The 19,921-nt window shown below is 41.0% G+C and overlaps 1 protein-coding gene across 1 annotated transcript in view; it reads left to right on the top strand.

Annotated features, from left to right (window-relative positions):
* LOC146690417 (amine oxidase [flavin-containing]-like) overlaps positions 1-19,921 on the top strand; it is a 58,822-nt gene that overhangs the window by 13,534 nt on the left and 25,367 nt on the right. The window contains exons 3-4 of the mRNA XM_085435477.1: positions 16,835-16,929; positions 17,200-17,337. Of these exons, the coding sequence (XP_085291603.1) occupies positions 16,835-16,929; positions 17,200-17,337 (233 nt within the window). The remainder of the gene's footprint in view (positions 1-16,834; positions 16,930-17,199; positions 17,338-19,921) is intronic.

Below are 19,921 nucleotides of genomic sequence, written 5' to 3'. Positions count from 1 at the left end.
CAGGGGGGCCGATAGGGCATTAACTGGGAAAAGGGGGCACAAAGACATACTTTTCTTTCTTATTCTCATTTAAAATGTCTAGCTTTTAATAAATAATTATCTGACACACAAAGTTTTAATTTGATGTAAAATGAATAGAAGTCAATTACTGTATATAGTGACTATTAAGTCTAATATATATACCCTAGTAAGCTATAGTACTTTTTCCTTTGGGAAGGTACCATCTGTGCAGTCTGCAATTTTGTTGAAGAAAGATGTTGAATCTATTTAATATTTCTTGAAAAATAATTGATTTCTGTGCATTTTTTTTCACACTGCATCAAATTAAGGTTGATTACGTCGATTAAGCATCATGAGGTGGCGCGTGAGGGGTGGTTCCCTATTTTTTATTTATTTATTTTTGTTGTTGCTGGGAGTTGGAACCCTATTAGTTAGGTTGCTTAATATTTACGCTAAGTACTCTTTAAAATACCAGAATAGGGAGGATGGTGTAGGTCTAAGTTTATTAGATTGATCAGTATTGCTGAACTATGAAATATTTTTTTTGTATACAGGTATAACAGAATAGCTTTAGTGTAGTTGTTGTTTTAAACTTGAGTATGAACTTGCAGACTTGCAAAATGCAGCAAGATATTTTAAAAAACAGTTTTGTTGATTAAAAAACACTATATCGGATTCATATCGGTATCGGCAGATATCCAAATTTATGATATCGGTATCGGACATAAAAAAGTGGTATCGTGCCATCTCTAGTACAAACGTCACTAATGTCACATAACTTTGCCGACATGTGGCCAACAGTAATGTTTTAATGTTCTTCGTTAGTAAACATTTGCACATAAATAAGTGACATAATATTCAGTACTTACTTAAAGTTTACTCTTCGGGTGCCCCTCATCCACTGTTTTTTTTTCCGGCAACATTATCCACACCCACCGCCGCGCTATGCATTCTGGGATATGTTGGGTCACGAAGTCTACACGTCCTTAAAATTCAGGGAAATGAAGGACGCATTTGAGGGCCGCATTTCGAGCAGCCTTTGGATTGGGACAGCCTTTGTCGCGTTGCTGTGACGTAATCGGCCTTAAAATGCGGCCTTTAAGGCTGCAGACCCTGAATTGGCTGTGTCCCAATTCAGGGTCTACACGCTTGAAGTACGCGCACTACGCGTACTACGTACGGTGCGTACTATAAGTACGAGAAGTGCGGAAGTGAGAGGCTTGTGAAATGGGACGGTCTTGCCTTCGTCGCGCTGTTCAGGTTGCCTAGCAACCATGATACTAACCGGGAGAAATGTTTCATACAGCTTTGTTTGACAGAAATGAAGGAGAGAGAAAAAAAAGTTTTTTTGGTCATTCATTTTTGTCATGACATCACTTTGATTAGTTGAGTATCTGAGGCTGAGACCACAGGACTGTAAAACACGATTGTTGGGCTTCACTTCTGTACTGAACAGTCATTTCAAGATTAGTTAGTAAATAACAATTAGCTAATGTTGTTCATGAGACTAAAATCATCTCACTGTGGTAATGTAAATATAAAATGACCAATATTATAGTATTGTCAGATTATCATGAGATATATCTCTATCTATCTAGATATGCTTTAAAACCAAGTTAACACTGAAAGTACAAACATCACTAATATCACACAACTTTGCCGACATGTGGCCAACAGTAATGTTTTAATGTTCTTCGTTATTAAACATTTGCACATAAATAAGTGACATCATATTCAGTACTTACTTTTGACAGTTCACTCTTCGGCCGCTCCCTTCTGCCGTGTTTTGCGGCAAAATTATCCACACCCACCGCCGCGCTATGAATTGTGGGATATATGGGACCACGAAGCATGCACCGGACCACGCTTGATATTTGGGGAAATCGACGGTGCATTTGGAGTATGCATTTGAAGTACACTTCGAATTGGGACAGCCGTCGTCGCGTGGCGGTGACGTAATCGCACTTAAAATGCGTACTTCAAGCGTGCAGACCCTGAATTGGGACACAGCCATTGGGTACCAGACCTCTAGGGTTCTCTTGGTATCTGACACTTGCAGTGGATCTTTTAGGGCCTGTGGGTGGGGCCTCCGTGAATCTGATCAGTGATATGAATTATGCTTAATTAGCTCAAGATATGGGTGGACTGCACACTTTAGACTCTTTGAGTTCAGGAAGCTGTTTCTGAGGCGCTTCATCAAAGTTTAAATGAAAAAAAAGTCGTTCACTTAATGCATAATAAAAATATAATATGTAGAATTTGGGAGTTTTGAGTGGAAAAGCAACTTTTTTTACAACAGTTCTCATTTTTTGAGATACACTAGTACACACATTTTTTGGGTGGTTGCAAATGTAAATTTCCAATAATGTTAGTAACAGTCAGTTAAATGGTAAATGGACTGACATGTATTAAGCACCTTTCTACTCAATCTGAGCACTCAAAGCTCTAATTTTCATCATTATAAAAATCAGGACCTAGGTAACCCTAGGTCCAGTTATCCTCATCACCTGTTTCCTGACAACACACACAAAAGAGAATATTCTTGTGTGTAAATTTCAAGCTATTCTGTAATTGCTTGTCAGTATTGCTCCTCAGTTTGTTGCTCGTAAAAACCAAATTAGTGTCTGCATGTTGAGAACATGAGATTGGGAAAATGTAATTGCAGCACATCTTGTAATTGTCTCCCCCTGCAGATCAATATGTAGCCTCATTGGGCTCCTATTCAAGTGTCTCACTTGTCACTCAGACACTATTGGATTTTTTGTTTGTGTTCCTGTGAAAAGAACATTGTCTGGGCGCAGACACACTGAGACACATGGAGAAAATCAAATGTCACACACTGACGGTGTGATTTGTCTCTCTGAAGAACATGTTCTTCAATATTCTTAGAAAGCAGGTTCTAATTTTCAATTTAGGGCATAACATTTTTTTTAAAGAAAAAATATTTTACTCAACATTAAACAACATCTCAGATTTATCCCTTTAAAAACAACTACACCCCTCATGTGTAAAAGATGACATAATTTGTTAACACCAGTAGTGAGAAGATAAATACTTTTATCTGTTTATGGCATTGTAAGATACAAACTAACTGCTAGTCATTGTTATTTAGCAATAAGATTGGACAGCTGGATGTAGCCACCATAATGTCACCAACATGTTTATGAACTTCTGATTTATGATTCCAGTTTGGCCTTTTTTTCTCATTGCTATATTGTTTTTTTTCCAGCGTGTATGATCATATTTTGCTAACTGTAATTACTGCTAGCATATAAAAAAGTAATAATAGAAATTCATTCATCACAAAAACTCACAAACTGGAGCACTGACTCTCTAAATAGTTGGTAGAAGAGTTGGTACAGTTAACGACACAGTAAGTTTGGATCGTTTCTACTTGTATCTCGTTTTGAATCACCCCGAATGTGCATATTGATTTGTCATATTGTTTTAAACCCTCATTTGTGTTTTACCCGTGCATTCTTTGCTGGTGTTTCTCAGGCTCTTCTTTTTTCTGACGGCATGCTGTATTTTTTGTTCACCCTCTGCAAGTGCATCAAAATAACTTTTGTTTTTCTCTATCTGGCATTTGGGTTCTCTTTTTGCTAAAAATATCAGAGCAGGTAATGTTATGTGCAAAATAATTGCATTACAAATGCTCCAAAAAGCACCAACAACACAAACATGGTTGACTGGTCTAGTTACGTGAATACAGTGAACTGTGGTGAAGCCTAGCAGGCAAACAGCGGCCTATTTGTCCGTACTCGTTTTTGGAGTGGGCATTTGAGCGACTGCAAATGAGACATGCAGTTGCAGCTAGAATGAAACAGCTAGTGTGTCTCTTGATTTTTATAGCTAAAAGCTAATCTGCTTACAAAATTGCTATGATTAGGGATGTTCCAATACCAGAAATTTAGCAGATGATACTAACGCACATAGAATCACATACTTACTTCTCTACACCCAATTTAATACCATGGTTTAAAAAAATACAAACAAACAACAAAAACAGAGTGATTATCCCATCTCTGACACAGTGATGGCAGACCAGTTATTTAAAATTTTACCATTATAGTTTGTTGACATGACACAGACTAAAATGTTAGGATGGTTGCAGAGTAGCCTTGTAACGTTACTATGAGGTATGATGATCATTACATAATGTTAGCCTAAGCTTTTGTATAACAGTAGCCATTGCGAAACATAGCTGATTTTGCAGTATGATAAATTGCACAGTAAGATAAGATAAGATAAGATAAGATAACCTTTATTAGTCCCACACGTGGGAAATTTGTTGTGTCACAGCAGGAAGTGGACAGTGCAAAAGTTATGAGGCAAAAATTAGAATACAATAAGAATAAATACAGTACACAACTGTACAGAATAGAATAAAATAAAATACTATATACAGTAGAATAAAATAAAATAAATATACAATAAGATAAAAATAGAATACAAATACAAATACTATATACAACTGAGTAAAAATACAACGATGACAGAAAGGATTATTGCACTTAGTATTATTGCATATGTATGGATGTGTGTGCTTGATCAGTTAAAGTCTTTATTATGGAGTCTGACAGCAGTGGGGAGGAAAGACCTGCGAAATCTCTCCGTCCCACACCGTGGGTGCCGCAGTCTCCCACTGAAGGAGCTGCTCAGTGCTGTCACAGTCTGCTGCATGGGGTGGGAGATGTTGTCCATCAGGGATGACAGCTTAGCCGCCGTTCTCCTGTCACTCACCACCTCCACTGGGTCCAGAGGGCATCCTAGAACAGAGCTGGCCCTTCGGATCACCCTGTTCAGTCTCTTCCTGTCCCCAGCAGAGATGCTGCCGCCCCAGCAGACCACGCCATAAAAGATAGCAGAAGCCACAACAGAGTCATAGAATTTCTTCAGGAGTGGGCCCTCCACTCCAAACGGTATAAGAGTCAGGTATTTCCATACCTGACTCTTATACCTTTTTTTAATCAAGGAGTCAGGGTGGCGCCATCACAATAGCTGCACTTTTTTTAAATATTTCCACGTGTAGGTTTTGCTGTGCCATTTGTACTTTTTCCTGTCCTTCTGCAAGTCCTTCTTCTTCTCCAGCGAGTAAGAGTTGACACAAACTGCAGTTGTCTTGGCCAATTCCAATTTCTGACTTATTTATCTATGTATGTCTGAATTTTGCAGATTATAATTTTTATTCTAAGAACTATAACTGAGAGCATATACATACAAGTAAAACAAAAAATGTTCTTCAATGCCTATTAGTATTATCATGATAAAAAAGTTACTAAACTAAATTTCTCACAAATTACAGCATGTTATAGGCTACACAGATAATTAACTGAAATGAGATTTTACCTTACTAAAAAAGCAGAGCTTGTGGTTACCTCTGAGCAATGAATAGCTTATCTTCAGCCACTTTGTCTTTGTTAGCGTCTTTAAAATGTCCACATTCAGCTGGGTCAAGGTGATTTAATGGGGTTCCCAGTCAAAATATCTTTGTGGAATGCCCCACCAAACTTGGATTTCACACTTGGAAAGTCAGAGCAGATTTACATACCACAAGTTAGCGATCCAAGATGCTGGCACTGGATGTAAAAAGTAGTAAAACTGTAAACTTTTAACCTGTACTGCAACTGTTGTGGGGTTTTTATTGACTTACTAAATAAGCCATCTCAGTGCACTGAGTACTTTCTATCAGTCTGTCCATGAATGTGTTTTTTAGCCGCTTTGCTAAGAACCGAAACAAAACAAATTTTCCCCAGCTTCTTCTGGATCGCACTAACTTAGGAGCGACATCACTCCAGAGTTCTGACATGTGAGTTCCAAGATATCTGGAACACAACACAAGTGTCTGAATAGGTTTGTTGTTCTGTACGAACTGTACGGTTTATTGTAGGATCTACTGTACAATATAAAGCGTCTGCTGTTGTGATTTGGCGCTATATAAATAAAATAGAATTGAATTGAATTGAACGTTTTCAGGGTGGCCCCCTTATGGTTTACTTTGGCAAACGTTGTGTCTTCACTCACTTTAAAGACCATCCACACTAATGATGCATCTCTTACACGAACACGAGGTATAGTTCTGAAAAAACAAAACAACTAGGTGCTGTCACATTTTTAGAATTTTGGTATACTAAGCATCAGTTCTAGTGACATCTCTAGTGTGAATCTTCTTATCTAACTGTCAGCTAGACAAGAAGACAGGCGATAGACTGAAAAGACAAAAAAAACAGTGCCATTTAGGAGTTGTTAGTTGATTCTGAGCTGAATGTCTGTCAGCTCTCATCTGGTGTAGTTGAGGGCTGTTAATGTGATTGGGACTATTAAAACTACGAAACACTGGGGGGGAAAACATGGCAAGAGCAATTAGAAGTGAAAAGACAAATGGCAGGTGGTAAGCCAGAGGTGGAATGAGGGAAAGTCAGATGATAGAAAACAGCAAGCAGCAGAAAAGAGATAAAAGCAGGAACAGGAAATGGCCAAAGGAGTGCAGTTTTGAAACATTCACTACAGTCACAATCACACGCTAGATGGACAAATATCCATTACTGCCACCCATTACTGATAAAAAGGATGTTATGTGTTGAAGATTACAGGTTTAGTGTAGGTAGAGCAGCTATTATGGCACAGGAATCATATTAGTTCTCAGCCAGATTATTTAATTCTTGGAATGAATTAAATAATCAGAGACAAGAAGCAGAAGCTGAAGCTGCCTGGTTTACATGGCCACACCTATTCCTGGTCATAACCCATATCCTGATTTTGTCATGTTTTGTCATGTCATGGAAAAATGATGTTAAATTAAACAGAGAGAAGCTCATGTCCACACTTAATAAACAGGGCATGACTGTGGCAAATCATAGGCAACCAGGCAGACTTTGTCTTTTGTAGGGTAGACCTGGGTTACAAATGGGCTTGCAGGTGAGCAATAGGTAGGCCCCTTATGAGAAAGCAGATTGGATATGTAGAAGGGTGTCACCTGACATTGAAGTGAGCTGCTCTGCAGGGATTGTGGCTGAGCTTAGTTGTGGCAGCTTTCTGCAGTACCTGGATTTTTGTTTTGAATGAGTGTGAATTGTACTGGGAACGTTTACTTTCAGAAACCGTGGGAGACAGGCTGATATCTTTATACACACACACACACACACACACACACACACACACACACACACACACACACAGTATACAAATACGGTTTGCTCCTGCCAAGTGACCAAATCTTAACAATTACTGTTGTCAGGGAAACTGTGCCTGCCACTGTCTCTTTTTCCAGCACAGAGGGCAGAGGGATGAAAAGAAACGTGTGTGCTCCTCATAGCTGTGCAAAAAGCTTTGGAAACTTACTCCACTCTATCAAATAAGGTCCAACCCATAAACAAGTAGTCTCAAAACTTACGTTAGACTCTGTGTCCAATAAAAATATAATGTAACAGTTAGTTGTTTTTTTCCCCCCCCTTTCAAATGTCTCAGAGACACCAAGCAATTAGGTCAACCAGAACCCTAAGGTGCTGTGGTGGAGAGGAGAAAGGCAGTGGTGGGAAATCAGGGGAGAAAAACATATACAGGGATTTTCTGGGAGACAAAAACAGGAGTACAGAGATGGGGAAAGGAATCCAACTGCACTGGAGCGCACAGCAGAGGAACCAATTCACACTGCATTATAGCTCTAAATTGCGCTGCCTTATGTTTGTTCACATGCTTTGTATATATATATATATATATATATATATATATATATATATATATATATATATATATATATATATATATATATATATATATATATATATATATTAGTGCTGTCAATAGATTAAAAAAAATTAACTAACTAATCTCACAATTTTCTGTTATTAATTGCGATTAATCTCAATTACTTTATTAATAGCCTGGCTCCAATTACATTTTTTTATTCTTTATATTTTAAGTAATTATCGTTGTTCACCGAAGTCCAGTGGTCTCCGGTGAGAGCGACATTCCTTACTTGCACAAGCTTGCTGGACTGCTGGGCCCTCTGGTCCCCATACAAAGTGTGCAGTCTCGACACAATGGTTCCTCTCGAGGGCAGATTGTAACACTCATCTCCTGATGCAGCACGAATGACTTCTCTCAGTCCATCATCTTCTACTATGCTAACTGGTCGGCAGTTTTTAGCTATCCAAACAACCAAGGAATTGGTTACCTTTTCTCTCACATTTTTTGTTATTCGTCCACAAGCACCATACTCCTGAAGCGTAGACTGGCGAGGTCCCGTAGAGGTGGATTCAGTTGGGTGTTTTGCTCTCAGGTGATACGCCAGTGATGAACTGCTTCTGTGGTACTTGAATTCAGCGTTGCAAATTGTGCATCTTACTCTCGTTTTGTCCAACAAGCCATCAGGCAACTTCTTAAAGAGAAACTTTCCACCCAAAAGTCCGCCCTCGTCCATGCTTGCGTGTGTTAGCTAGTGTTAGCTAGATAGTAGCATGGTGTCACTTCTTCTTCTTCTTCTAATCATTTCTGTCAGGCCAAACGCCAGCATAGCACACTGTTGCCCCCTCCTCCAGAGGTGCTCATGAATTTAAAGGTCTTAGATTACAGGAAATTAATAAAAAAACAAAATCAGCGTTAAATTTTTTTAATGCATTAAACATTTCGCGTTGATCTTAACAATTAACGCGATAATTTTGACAGCACTAATATATATATATATATATATATATATATATATATATATATGTGTGTGTGTGTAAAAAAAAAAAACTAAAAAAAAACACCCAGCACGCCCCTGCGGGCAGTCTATCCTTCAAGCTCGGGTCCTCTACCAGAGGCCTGGGAGCTTGAGGGTCCTGCGCAGTATCTTAGCTGTTCCCAGGACTGCGCTCTTCTGGACAGAGATCTCCAATGTTGTTCCCGGGATCTGCTGGAGCCACTCGCCTAGCTTGGGAGTCACCGCACCTAGTGCTCCGATTACGACGGGGACCACCGTTAACTTCACCCTCCACATCCTCTCGAGCTCTTCTCTGAGCCCTTGGTATTTCTCCAGCTTCTCGTGTTCCTTCTTTCTGATGTTGCTGTCATTCGGAACCGCTACATCGATCACTACAGCCGTCTTCTTCTGTTTGTCTACCACCACTATGTCCGGTTGGTTAGCCACCACCATTTTGTCTGTCTGTATCTGGAAGTCCCACAGGATCTTAGCTCGGTCATTCTCCACCACCCTTGGGGGCGTCTCCCATTTTGACCTCAGAACTTCCAGGACATATTCGGCACAGATGTTTCTGTATACTATGCCGGCCACTTGGTTATGGCGTTCCACGTATGCCCTGCCTGCTAGCATCTTGCAGCCTGCTGTTATGTGCTGGATTGTCTCTGGGGCATCTTTACACAGCCTGGCACCTGGGGTCTTGCCTGGTGTGATGTCAGTGGCTTCTATCTCCTCCTTTGGCCAGCCTATTACCCCAGCAGGGTACCTGATCACGGGCAGGGCGTAGGTGTTGATGGCCCGGATCTTGTTCTTACCGTTCAGCTGACTGCTCAGGACTTCCCTGACCCTCTGCAGGTACTTGGTGGTTTCAGCTTTCCTAGCGGCCTCTTCATGGTTCCCATTCGCCTGCGGGATCCCCAGGTACTTGTAACTGTCCTCTATGTCTGCAATGTTGCCTTCTGGTAGTTCGATCCCCTCCGTTCTGACTACCTTCCCTCTCTTTGTTACCATCTGACTACACTTCTCCAGCCCGAACGACATTCCGATGTCATTGCTGTATATCCTGGTGGTGTGGATCAGTGAATTGATGTCTCATTCACTCTTGGTATACAGCTTGATGTCATCCATCAAGCTGTATGGACAACTGCTCCATTCCGTAGTTGGTATCCGTAGCCAGTCTTGTCAATTATCTCACTGAGGGGGTTCAGGCCTATGCAGAACAGCAGTGGGGACAGAGCATCTCCTTGGTAGATCCCGCACTTGATGGTGACTTGTGCTATGGGCTTGGAGTTGGCCTCTAGAGTTGTACGCACATCCCCATTGAGTTCCTGATGAAGGCTCTTAGGGTCCTGTTGATCTTGTACAATTCTAGGTATTCCAGTATCCAGCTGTGGGGCATTGAGTCATAGGCCTTCTTGTAATCAATCCAGGCAGTGCACAGGTTGGTCAGCCTGGTCTTGCAGTCTCGGCTGACTGTTCTGTCTACCAGTAGCTGGTGTTTTGCGCCTCTGGTATTCTTGCCAATCCCTTTCTGTGTCCCGCTCATGTATTGACCCATGTGCCTGTTCATCTTAGCCGCTATGATGCCTGACAGGAGCTTCCACGTGGTGCTGGGGCAGGTTATTGGTCGGTAGTTGGAGGGTACCGGTCCCTTCTGGGGGTCCTTGAGCATCAGGACTGTCCGGCCTTCGGTTAGCCATTCCGGGTGTCTCTTGTCAACTAGCAGCTGGTTCATATGTGCTGCCAGGCACTCGTAGAGTGCAGTCAGCTTCTTCAGCCAGTAGGCGTGAACCATGTCAGGGCCTGGTGCTGTCCAACTCTTCATACTGGAGACCCTTTCTTGGATATCTGCCACGGTGATGGTTACTGGACCCTGTTCGTGGAGGTCGCTGTGGTCTGCCCTCAGATCCACTAGCCACTGAGCATTGCCGTTATGGGTTGGTTCGATACTTTGGTGTCACGGTTCGATATTTTTTCGATACAAAAAAAAATGTTCATGCCTTTTTAATTTGTCATTTGTTAAATTTTCACGGCACATTCTGCACCACATCTCTGCGTTCATCATTTGTTTGAAGCCAGCTCACCTCCTGCAACTACTTTTCCGAGAATACGCGCCTCTTTTGTGGTTCGGACTCCTTCTGACATTTCTTTGGAGGTGGAGGAGCATCACAGTAATTTCTTAAAGGAGCTTGCTTCTTCGACATCTTTAAGAGTTCTAAACAAATGTCTGTCCTCCTCCTGAAAATCTTATGTACGCAAACACGCATTGCAACTTCTTATCTTGTGCATGTTTTTTATTTTGACAGCGATTCACTTGTCATGTTTGCATAGTAAGCTAACGATTGATAAGACGATGTCAGAGGAATTGGTGCGCAAATTATCATCACTCACCAATCAGTGCTGTCGCTCTCTATACACAGTTCACGCGATTGCAAAGTGAAAGAAACAAACGCAAATTCAAACGCGATTTCAATATGTCACATATTGACAGTGGCTCACCGATGCCAATGACATAATTACCCAGCTACATTACCGAAAGAATGCAAAAGCATTGACATATATTTTTCCTTCCTACGATAGGCCGACGGGCAGGGCAGAGATAGATTTTGGTAGCCCGACTGGAAAAATCGCTAGCCCGGGGACGTCGGGCTAGCGATTTTGCGAGCCCTGTATCTAATTGAGGAATCACTCATCTTTGGAAAAGAGAGTTTATTACAGAGAAATGTCTCTTTCCAAAATAAAAGCTATACTATACGCTTCTTCTGGGCTATATTCTCAGCAGCATATTAAACATATCAGGTCCCCATAAGGAGAATCGTGTGCTAACGGCTGTCTAATTGACTCGGGTAAAGTTTGTAGCACGCGTGCTTGTTGTTTTTGTCTGCTTCCACTTGTCTTTGCACTAGGATGATGTCGGTGTAAATGTGCAGTCATATTTGTTGTGTTCCCACTAGTGCTGTCAGCGTAAATCTCGTTGAAATGACGTTAATGCCACAACACGGCAAATCTCCGTTAACGAGCTACCGTGGATCGCCCCGTGCATGGGGCTGGACGGCCAACACGTTAACGAGCTAACTGCGCTAACACACTAGCTCCCATCCATGTAATTGACCATTGCGTGGCACATCCGACATACTGTTTTACTTTAGTCCATGACGCGCTTACCTTCAGGGTCATATGTCACATGAAAACCAAAATAGTTCCAAACGCCACATCTGAATGAGGGTGGGGGAGGTTCAATTTGCCATGTTGCAAGGAGAGCTTAACTTCTGTCTCGCTAGCTTGCCCTGCGCTCAGTGAATCTGCGTTCGACTACTCCGCCTAGGCTGCACTGTTGAGTGCAGATCCACTGAGCGCTCAACACAGACAGCATTGTCAGAAGGAAAGTTGATAAAATAAATTAAAAATTTTGTATTGTTCGATACATATGCGTACCGAACCGAAAGCACTGTATCGAACGGTTCAATATCGATACGAGTATCGTTGCACCCCTAATATACATATATATATTATATATATACTTGCCTCATTCACACAAGCACTCTTTTTTCTACGTAAGCACTTTCTATCTAACACTCACAGTCAGAGCAACTTGATGAAGGATATTTGGTATGCAGACTGGAGCAGACTTGGATCGAATTGGAAATTAAGACACCCCCACCCCCACCCCTTCCACCTTCTATTTGGAAGATCACCTACCTTCCAATTAGTAGGTGGCCTGCTCTACCTCCTGAGCTACAGTCACCCCAAAGCTGAAGTGTTCTTGCACCCTCTTTCCAGTGTCCTCAAAATCATTCACCCTTCTCAATCACAAAGGATGTTCCAGCACCTAAAAACACCTCAAAGAGGCAAGGACAGGTGAGATAAGTGTGTCTGGAAGAGCTAAGAGCGAGGGAAGCATCCCTCAAAAGGACAGGATCTCTTAAGACTAATACTATAGAAGCAAGGATTTCTCATTTTCTCTCCTGTGTTCTTCAGTCTTGTTCATGGATGTCTCCTGCACATTTTCACTAAGACAGAAAGAAGAGATGAGATGGCAGGAAGCGAGGAGGCAAGTTAACATAATTAAATGCACCCAGGTGTCCCAGGGAGCGATCCATAATATAATACTTCTACTTATACTACTCCTCCTCTCTTGTCTGGTCCCTCGTTAAATACATCTGCACAAAGGATGAGAAGCACCGCTGAACTGACACCAGCTGTTCCTCAGATGTCAGGAAGATTGCACTTCAAGGCAACTACATCTGTTTGATAAATATCAAGCTCGTCTTCTATTGCTCATTACCAGCTATATGTGGCCATAAGTGAAGGTGGTAATGTCCATTGACCTGTAAATCCGCAGTTTCAGCCGTCACTTTCAGCTTTACACCGGAACAGCTGCACCATTCATCCTCTGCATCTAGAAATTCAGAACCAGAGACCAAGTTTTATTCAGAAACATTGTTAGCTTATCTCCATAAAAATGCCATTGTACATTGATTTAAGGTCAAAATTCGTCTTTCTTTAAAATGTAGAAAGCAGTTCAGATTTTAGCTTAATTTTTTGTGAGCTTCTAATATTTTTATTGTATTATTATTTGCCACCACCAACATAATTTCCAGACCTGACTTCTGACCTTTTGAATGTAAAACATAACAAACTACTGCAGTAAGTATTGCAAAAAGACAGAAATTCAGAAACATTTTCTATCTGTATAAACAGACAGAAAGAGCAAATGCATGAAGCAGTAGTGAAGAAAAAAAGTAATTGTATGATTGGTTTTGATTTCTGACTGAGATTCTTGGATGGTTTCTATTTTATTTTCTTTCTTTTTCTTGCCTCCCTGGCTTTTTGGTCCATGAAGTAGCTCGGCCTGAGTGTGTTCATTTTCTTTATTGTTGTTGGGGGAATGGAAGTAAACATAAGGGGAAAACTCAGCCGGCATCCTTTTGAAGTGATGATCACTTTTTGATCTATTAGTTGCGTTTGTACCATGTTTTTTAATTGAAGAAAAGGGGGGATAAAAAGTGAAGCCTTGATTTGGATAAATAAGCTTTCTGATCAAAGGACTAGTCCAACGGGAAGCTACTTTTGCAGCGATTGCTGTAGGCATAAACAAGAGATGCAGACAGATGCTCTTTGTTTTCCAAGACAGAGAGTGACCTTTTGAGCCGAGTGTAGGTTAATAGCATCAATTTAATGGAGATTTGTGAGCCTCCTCCTGGTCAAGTCTAATGCTTTCTGCAAAGCCTGACAGGCTGAGCGCTTTTGTACATAGAGAGGAGGCTGACGCTGGGTAATGCAAAATAAACTCTGTTTAAACTAATGTAAACCTTTCCAGATCAAATAGGGCTTAGTCAGATTTGGCAGGAAAGAATATAGGGGTGAAGATGGCGAGGCCAGAAGGGAATTTAGGGCGAAAGCCAGGAAAACATTTGCACAGATGTGGGTACCTGCTGACAGTAGAGACATTTTGCTCTGTGCTGTTTTCTATTACAAGTTACCCCCTGCTTCTCTGCTCCTCATTTATCAGTGTCTGCTGATGAACATGCAATGAATATAACATGCAGTATGTAGGCTTTTGTGTGATTTTTGGCATGCTCATTTTTGTTTTATTAAAGAGTGCTTGTTTTTCTCTTTAACATTTTTTTCTGTTAGACTCCAGTAGCTTTGCACAGTTCAACAAAGTTCTCAGCTCATCCTCAAGAATAAAACACGCTATTACCTTTAAGCCTTACTTTGTTCCAAATTGGCTGCCCCTCACAATCAAAAGCCGGTCATCCGCCATTTGTTCACTGCCACTTCCTTTAGTCTCTTCCAGTTAAAAGGGAGTTCTTCCCCCACACTGTCACCAACTACTTGCTCATAGGCGATTCTTCATCTTTTTATTCACAGTGCCATGGTGGATTGACATCTGAAAGTACTTTTCCACACTGCCAGTTAGGGCTGGGCCATATTATACCGTTCACGGTAATACCGGTATAATGTTAAGCAACGATAGGAAAATGAAATATCGCGATAGAATATGAGTAAAACGCGCATGCGCAGTGCCTTTGTTTTCATACACACATGGCCGATTGTTGAGTGAAACAGATGAACCAGAATTGGTTTGTAAAAATGGTGCAACTTCAGTGATGTGGAACTGGTTTGGTGTTTGTCCGTCAGATACACGACAAAGCACATTTTTTTGCAGAACATGCAAGCGGCCGTCGTTATTGTCGTATTTGTCGGACTAAGATGCTCTTAAATCTGGGAGTAATCTGGGTGCTAAACTCCGTATGCTTCAGGTCAAACGAACACTGCAGCATCACTGAGAGTTAAAAACTGTCTAAATTCTTTCATCTTTAATAAAACGATCAGCATTGCTGCTTTACCAGGTGTAACTATGAAGTTTAACTTCCAGGCATCCATGAAAACAAAATTTGTTACATTTAACGGAGTTAGAAGTTAGCAGGAAGCTAGTGGAAGTTAGCTCGCTAGTTTCGCTAGTTACCTAAGCATGATATAGCACGTTCTGACTGAGAGATTTCTGAAAAAATTCAAACGTACAGCTCTGCTATCACTTCCAACATAAATGAAGACAGGAAACTAAAAAGCAGTGACGTTTGTAGGGTTACGGAAGTTGGGCTAGCTGGTATATAATGATGTGCTACGTGATCGCTAGCGACACAGCTATGTTAGCATAACATAAACAGTGAAGCTGGAGGACGAACACTATACACTTTTCCACTTATAAAAGTTAACGTTAAGGTTCCTGATAGTTAGAGACAAATGCAGTCACATGGCAGGATGCTGTAAACGGACCAAACTTCAGTCAGGAGAACAACTGAGATAATCCATCCACAATACGAGGTTAGTCATTAATATACTGCAACAACATGGGAATAGAGCAGCTGCCAGAGAATTCAACATTAATGAATCAATGGTACAGAAGTGGAGGAAGCAAGAAGAATGAGTTTAATAAAGTTTGATTTATCTGACTGCTTTGTTTCGCTTAATGTGCCTTATAATCCCGTGCACCTTATGGTCCGAAAAATGCGTACTGCACACTGCAGTTTAATGTTGCAAAGCACCTCTTTTTAACTTCAGTGGATATTATACATGGTTATGCTCAGGATGTGTCAGCCCATTTCTACTGGAAATGCCTTTTGGTTAAACTTTCAGCAAGGAATTTGCATTTGCACTGTTACATTTTTATAAAGCTTTAATGTACATAAAAACCAGCTTCTTCTTTAAGTGAAAATAAATGGAAGGTTGTCTTTTTGCGCTAGTAATGTTGTGGAGTTGTATTTTGTCTCGCATCAATTATATCGTCAGTTATATCGTTATCGCAAATTTTCAAATATATATTGTGATAAATATTTTTGGCCATATCGCCCTGCTGTACTGCCAGTAATGCATCCCCAAACCATGGCAGAGCCTCCACCACCTCGCTCCAGACTCTGATGTCCACATTGACAATGATTTGAAGCAACATTTTCAAATTTGAATTGACTCTCAGTCTAGCTGTTTAATTTGGTGTACCTTTTCTCCCAGTTTCCCCTTCTAAAGAACAGCTTCTTAACAATATTCTGTGTGTTTAGCAGCCCTGTAGATCAGCGCTTCAGAGTCATATGCTGCCCTCTAATTCTCTGCATGTGTGTGTGTTCATGCCTAGATTCATTTAGTAGTCTTATTGAATTAAAGTATAACTAGGAGTGCCAGAGGTCAGTGTATGAAAAGCTGTTTTTCTTCAGTATACTCTGCGGTTGCTAAACCAATGAGTACTCAGTGCTTTTTTTGTTAGCTCTTCCTCCCCACATGATCAGCAGGTTGGCTGGTTTGTGATTCCCCAACAGCCCCCACCCATCCTTCCCCCTCCATTTTTCCCAGAGCTCTCTCAGTTCATTTGAAAAGCAAATGTTATGTAATTGTATTTAAGAGTTGCATGCCTACCTAAAAGCTAATCAGTGTAAATGCACAACGGAAAACAATTAAAGTGGGAATAGCTGTTGATGGTATAACAATGTCCTAACTAGCATTAGGATTTTTGGAAGCCCTTTTTGTCATTAATTTTAAAAGACCTTTAAAATCCCTGTGTGCCTTTTGCTATTGCTTTTTTTACAAGTACAGAAAGCACATATATTGCTTGAATCCTTATGTTTAAGTCCTGTTGGTGTCTCTGTCCTTCTGCAGGTTTGAGTGCTGCAAAGCTGTTGAAAGCCAGTGGGCTCGATCCTGTAGTGTTGGAAGCCAGAGACCGGGTTGGTGGTCGTACCTTCACTGTGCAGGTAAAGCAAAGAGTGTCAATACTACTGTAGGAGCGGCTCATAAAAGAGACAATCAGTAACAGTAATATAAATACTTTCCAGCCTTTTTAATTTTACAACCAAGATAGTGTATCTATTGCTTTTAATGGGCATACAGAAAAAAAATGACATTTACATTCAAGTCATTTATGAGCGTAGAAGTACAAGCATAGATCAGTTAGCCTTTTCAGAAATATGTGTGACATTTCTTTCTTTTTTGTCATGATCTAATTGCGAGTATGTGTCTTTTAGAATAAGGAGGCAAAGTGGGTTGATCTAGGCGGTGCCTACATTGGACCGACACAGAACCGCATCCTCCGTCTGGCCAAAGAGTACGGCATAAAGACCTACAAAGTCAACGAGCAGGAGAACTTGGTGCATTATGTTAATGTGAGTGTCTTTTTTTTATTGCAGATAATTTTCTACTCCAAGCTTTCTTGGTTTATGTCATCTCTGTGTACTCAATGACAGATGTTTACTCATGACATGTTCCAGATGTATTCTTCACTTTAAGTGATGGAGTAAATGATGACAGTTTTCAGAAGATGATGCACCATATCTTGAGTCTGACCCATTATCCAATAGAAAGGAAATCCAAGTCTCTGCTAATTTTCTGGCATCACGCAGTAGGCATGGCAACAAGGATCTTTATCAACATTTTTCAATTGCCACTTTCTGCCGCTGGCACTTTTCCTGTCAGCTTGACTTTTTTATATTTACTGACCAAAGTTGCAACGTTAATACATTGCATGAGCTAACAGAGCTAGCCTCTTTGCCATCAGCAGTAGAGTTTGAAGCATTTTTTGGGAATCTTTTTGTTTGCACTAACAACGAAGTAATAACTTGTCACGTTATCATCATTGTTAACTTTAGTTCACTTGACTGTAATCAAAAAAATTAGCCACCCCCCCCCCACACACGGTCAGACAGAACATATAGCAGTGGAGGAGCTTGTTAATGATCTCAAGACTGGGACCAGTTACCAAGAACACCAATGGTAACACACTGGTTATAACACCAGACCTCAGTCCTGTAGAAAATGTGCTGTAGGCGGCTTTAAAACCTAAAGCATTTAGAGATTTTCTGTAAAGAGGGCCAAAACCCTCCTGAGATGTGTGCAAACCTAATGACCAACTACAAGGAATATCTTTTTTTTTACTCTTAGCTTTAGTTTTTTTGGACAGTGGTTTGGGGGAAAAAAATGAAATATGTGGAGCAGAGCCATCTGGCTAACAGGAAGAGCTACGTGAGGATGCCCTTCATGGACTATAACTCCACATTCAACTCTATAATCCCAGACATCCTTATCGCCAAACCGACCTCCTTCAGATGCCCCTTTCCCTCTTATTCCTAGGTTAAAGATCGGTAAACACCCTGGTAAAGAAGACCCAACAGCGGCTGCACTTCCTCCATGTCCTGAGGAAGAAAAACCTGGACTAGAAGCTACTGCTGGGCTTCTACTGCTCCTCAGTGGAGAGCATGCTCTGTGTACACAGGGCCCACAACTGAGATCAGAAAGGCTGTGCAGAGGGTAATTAATACTGCCAAAAAAAGGCTGTCCTCTGCCACACCTGGAGGCCATCGCCAGATTCTCCTGTCTCAGACAAACCAGGGCCATCACAGGTGACCCTGCCCACCTCCTGTTTGACTCGCCAAACTCACTAACAGCTTCTTCCCCTGGGCCATTTGGACTATTAACAAACAATACGCCACAAAAAACTCCACTCCTGCCCACCCAGCCACTAATCTGAGCCATGGTCTGAGTAACCCTCATCACTCAGGCCACTCACACACAGACTTTCCAACTTTTGCTCTAATGTATGTCTTTTGTCTCTTGTTTGTATATATTAGTCTTGATTTTATATATTTCTCATGTTTGTTATTTATTCCTGCTGTCTTACTATTTAAATTTTATTCCTGCAAAATTGGCATGGGGCACCCACAATTTTGTTGTACATGTACAAATACAATACGGGACTTTTCTATTCTATTCTGGCTGCATTTTCAGCCCTAAAGTTTGCCGTTTAAATCACTATTGCCCATATATCTCCCCTATATTGCTTTCCAGATTACTTAAAGAAGACTGAGGTACTATGAAAAAGAAAACCAAATGTTCCTGTGGTTTCCTATATGTCTACAGAACAGCCACCACTCCTCCCTTCTTTAGCATTAGTGACTGGAGATGTTAATCTTTGCCAGAGGGATTTTAGTAATGCAGTTTCTCTTTTCTGAGTGGTTGAAAGGCAAACAAAGAGGAAAGGAAGAAAGAGACACTCAGGCTATATTTCTTTGTTCTTGTTATTCTGTGCTCAATATCTCATTAGTGAGGCTGCACCACTGTCCTTAACAGAGTTGTGTTCTTCTACCTGATTTAATTTTCCATTGCTACTATGTCCCCTGGTGAAACTACCCCTATTGTAAATCACTGGGCTGAGTAACGTGGCTGGGAGCTTTCTCTGTGTGTGTGGATGGAGAGTGCCTATGTTGGCTATCTTCAGTCACTGAATTATAACTTCAAAGCCAGTCCAATCCGGTCGTTAAGTCTGACGTCACTAGCTGTGTCTGGGCCTAAACTCCGCTGCAGGTCCATATATCAAACGATCACTATGGCATTACTGAGAGTTGAAAAACTGTCTGAAGTCTTTCATCTTTAATAAAATGATCAGCGTTCTGCTCTACCAGGTGTAACAATTGAGTTTAACATCCAGGCATTCATGAAAACGGAATTTATGACATTTAACTGAGTTAGAAGTTAGCAGGAAGTTAGCTCGCTAGCTTCTATCTAAATACAACATAGCATGCCCTGACTGCGGGGTTTTGGAAACAAATTAAAACGTACAATTCTGTTGTCACTTCCAACACAAATGAAGACAGAAAACTAAACAGCAGTGACATTAGTAGGGTTACTGAAGTTTGGCTAGCTGTAGCTAATGATGTGCTACGTGACCGCTAGCGACACAGCTATGTTAGCATA

The sequence above is a fragment of the Copadichromis virginalis genome, linkage group LG16 (genome assembly GCF_057382275.1).
Source record: "Copadichromis virginalis isolate Kocher_CV1m ecotype Utaka linkage group LG16, C_Virginalis_male_GT1.1, whole genome shotgun sequence".
NCBI classification, from domain to species: Eukaryota; Metazoa; Chordata; class Actinopteri; order Cichliformes; family Cichlidae; genus Copadichromis; species Copadichromis virginalis.
This window is presented reverse-complemented; position numbering and strand designations above follow the sequence as displayed.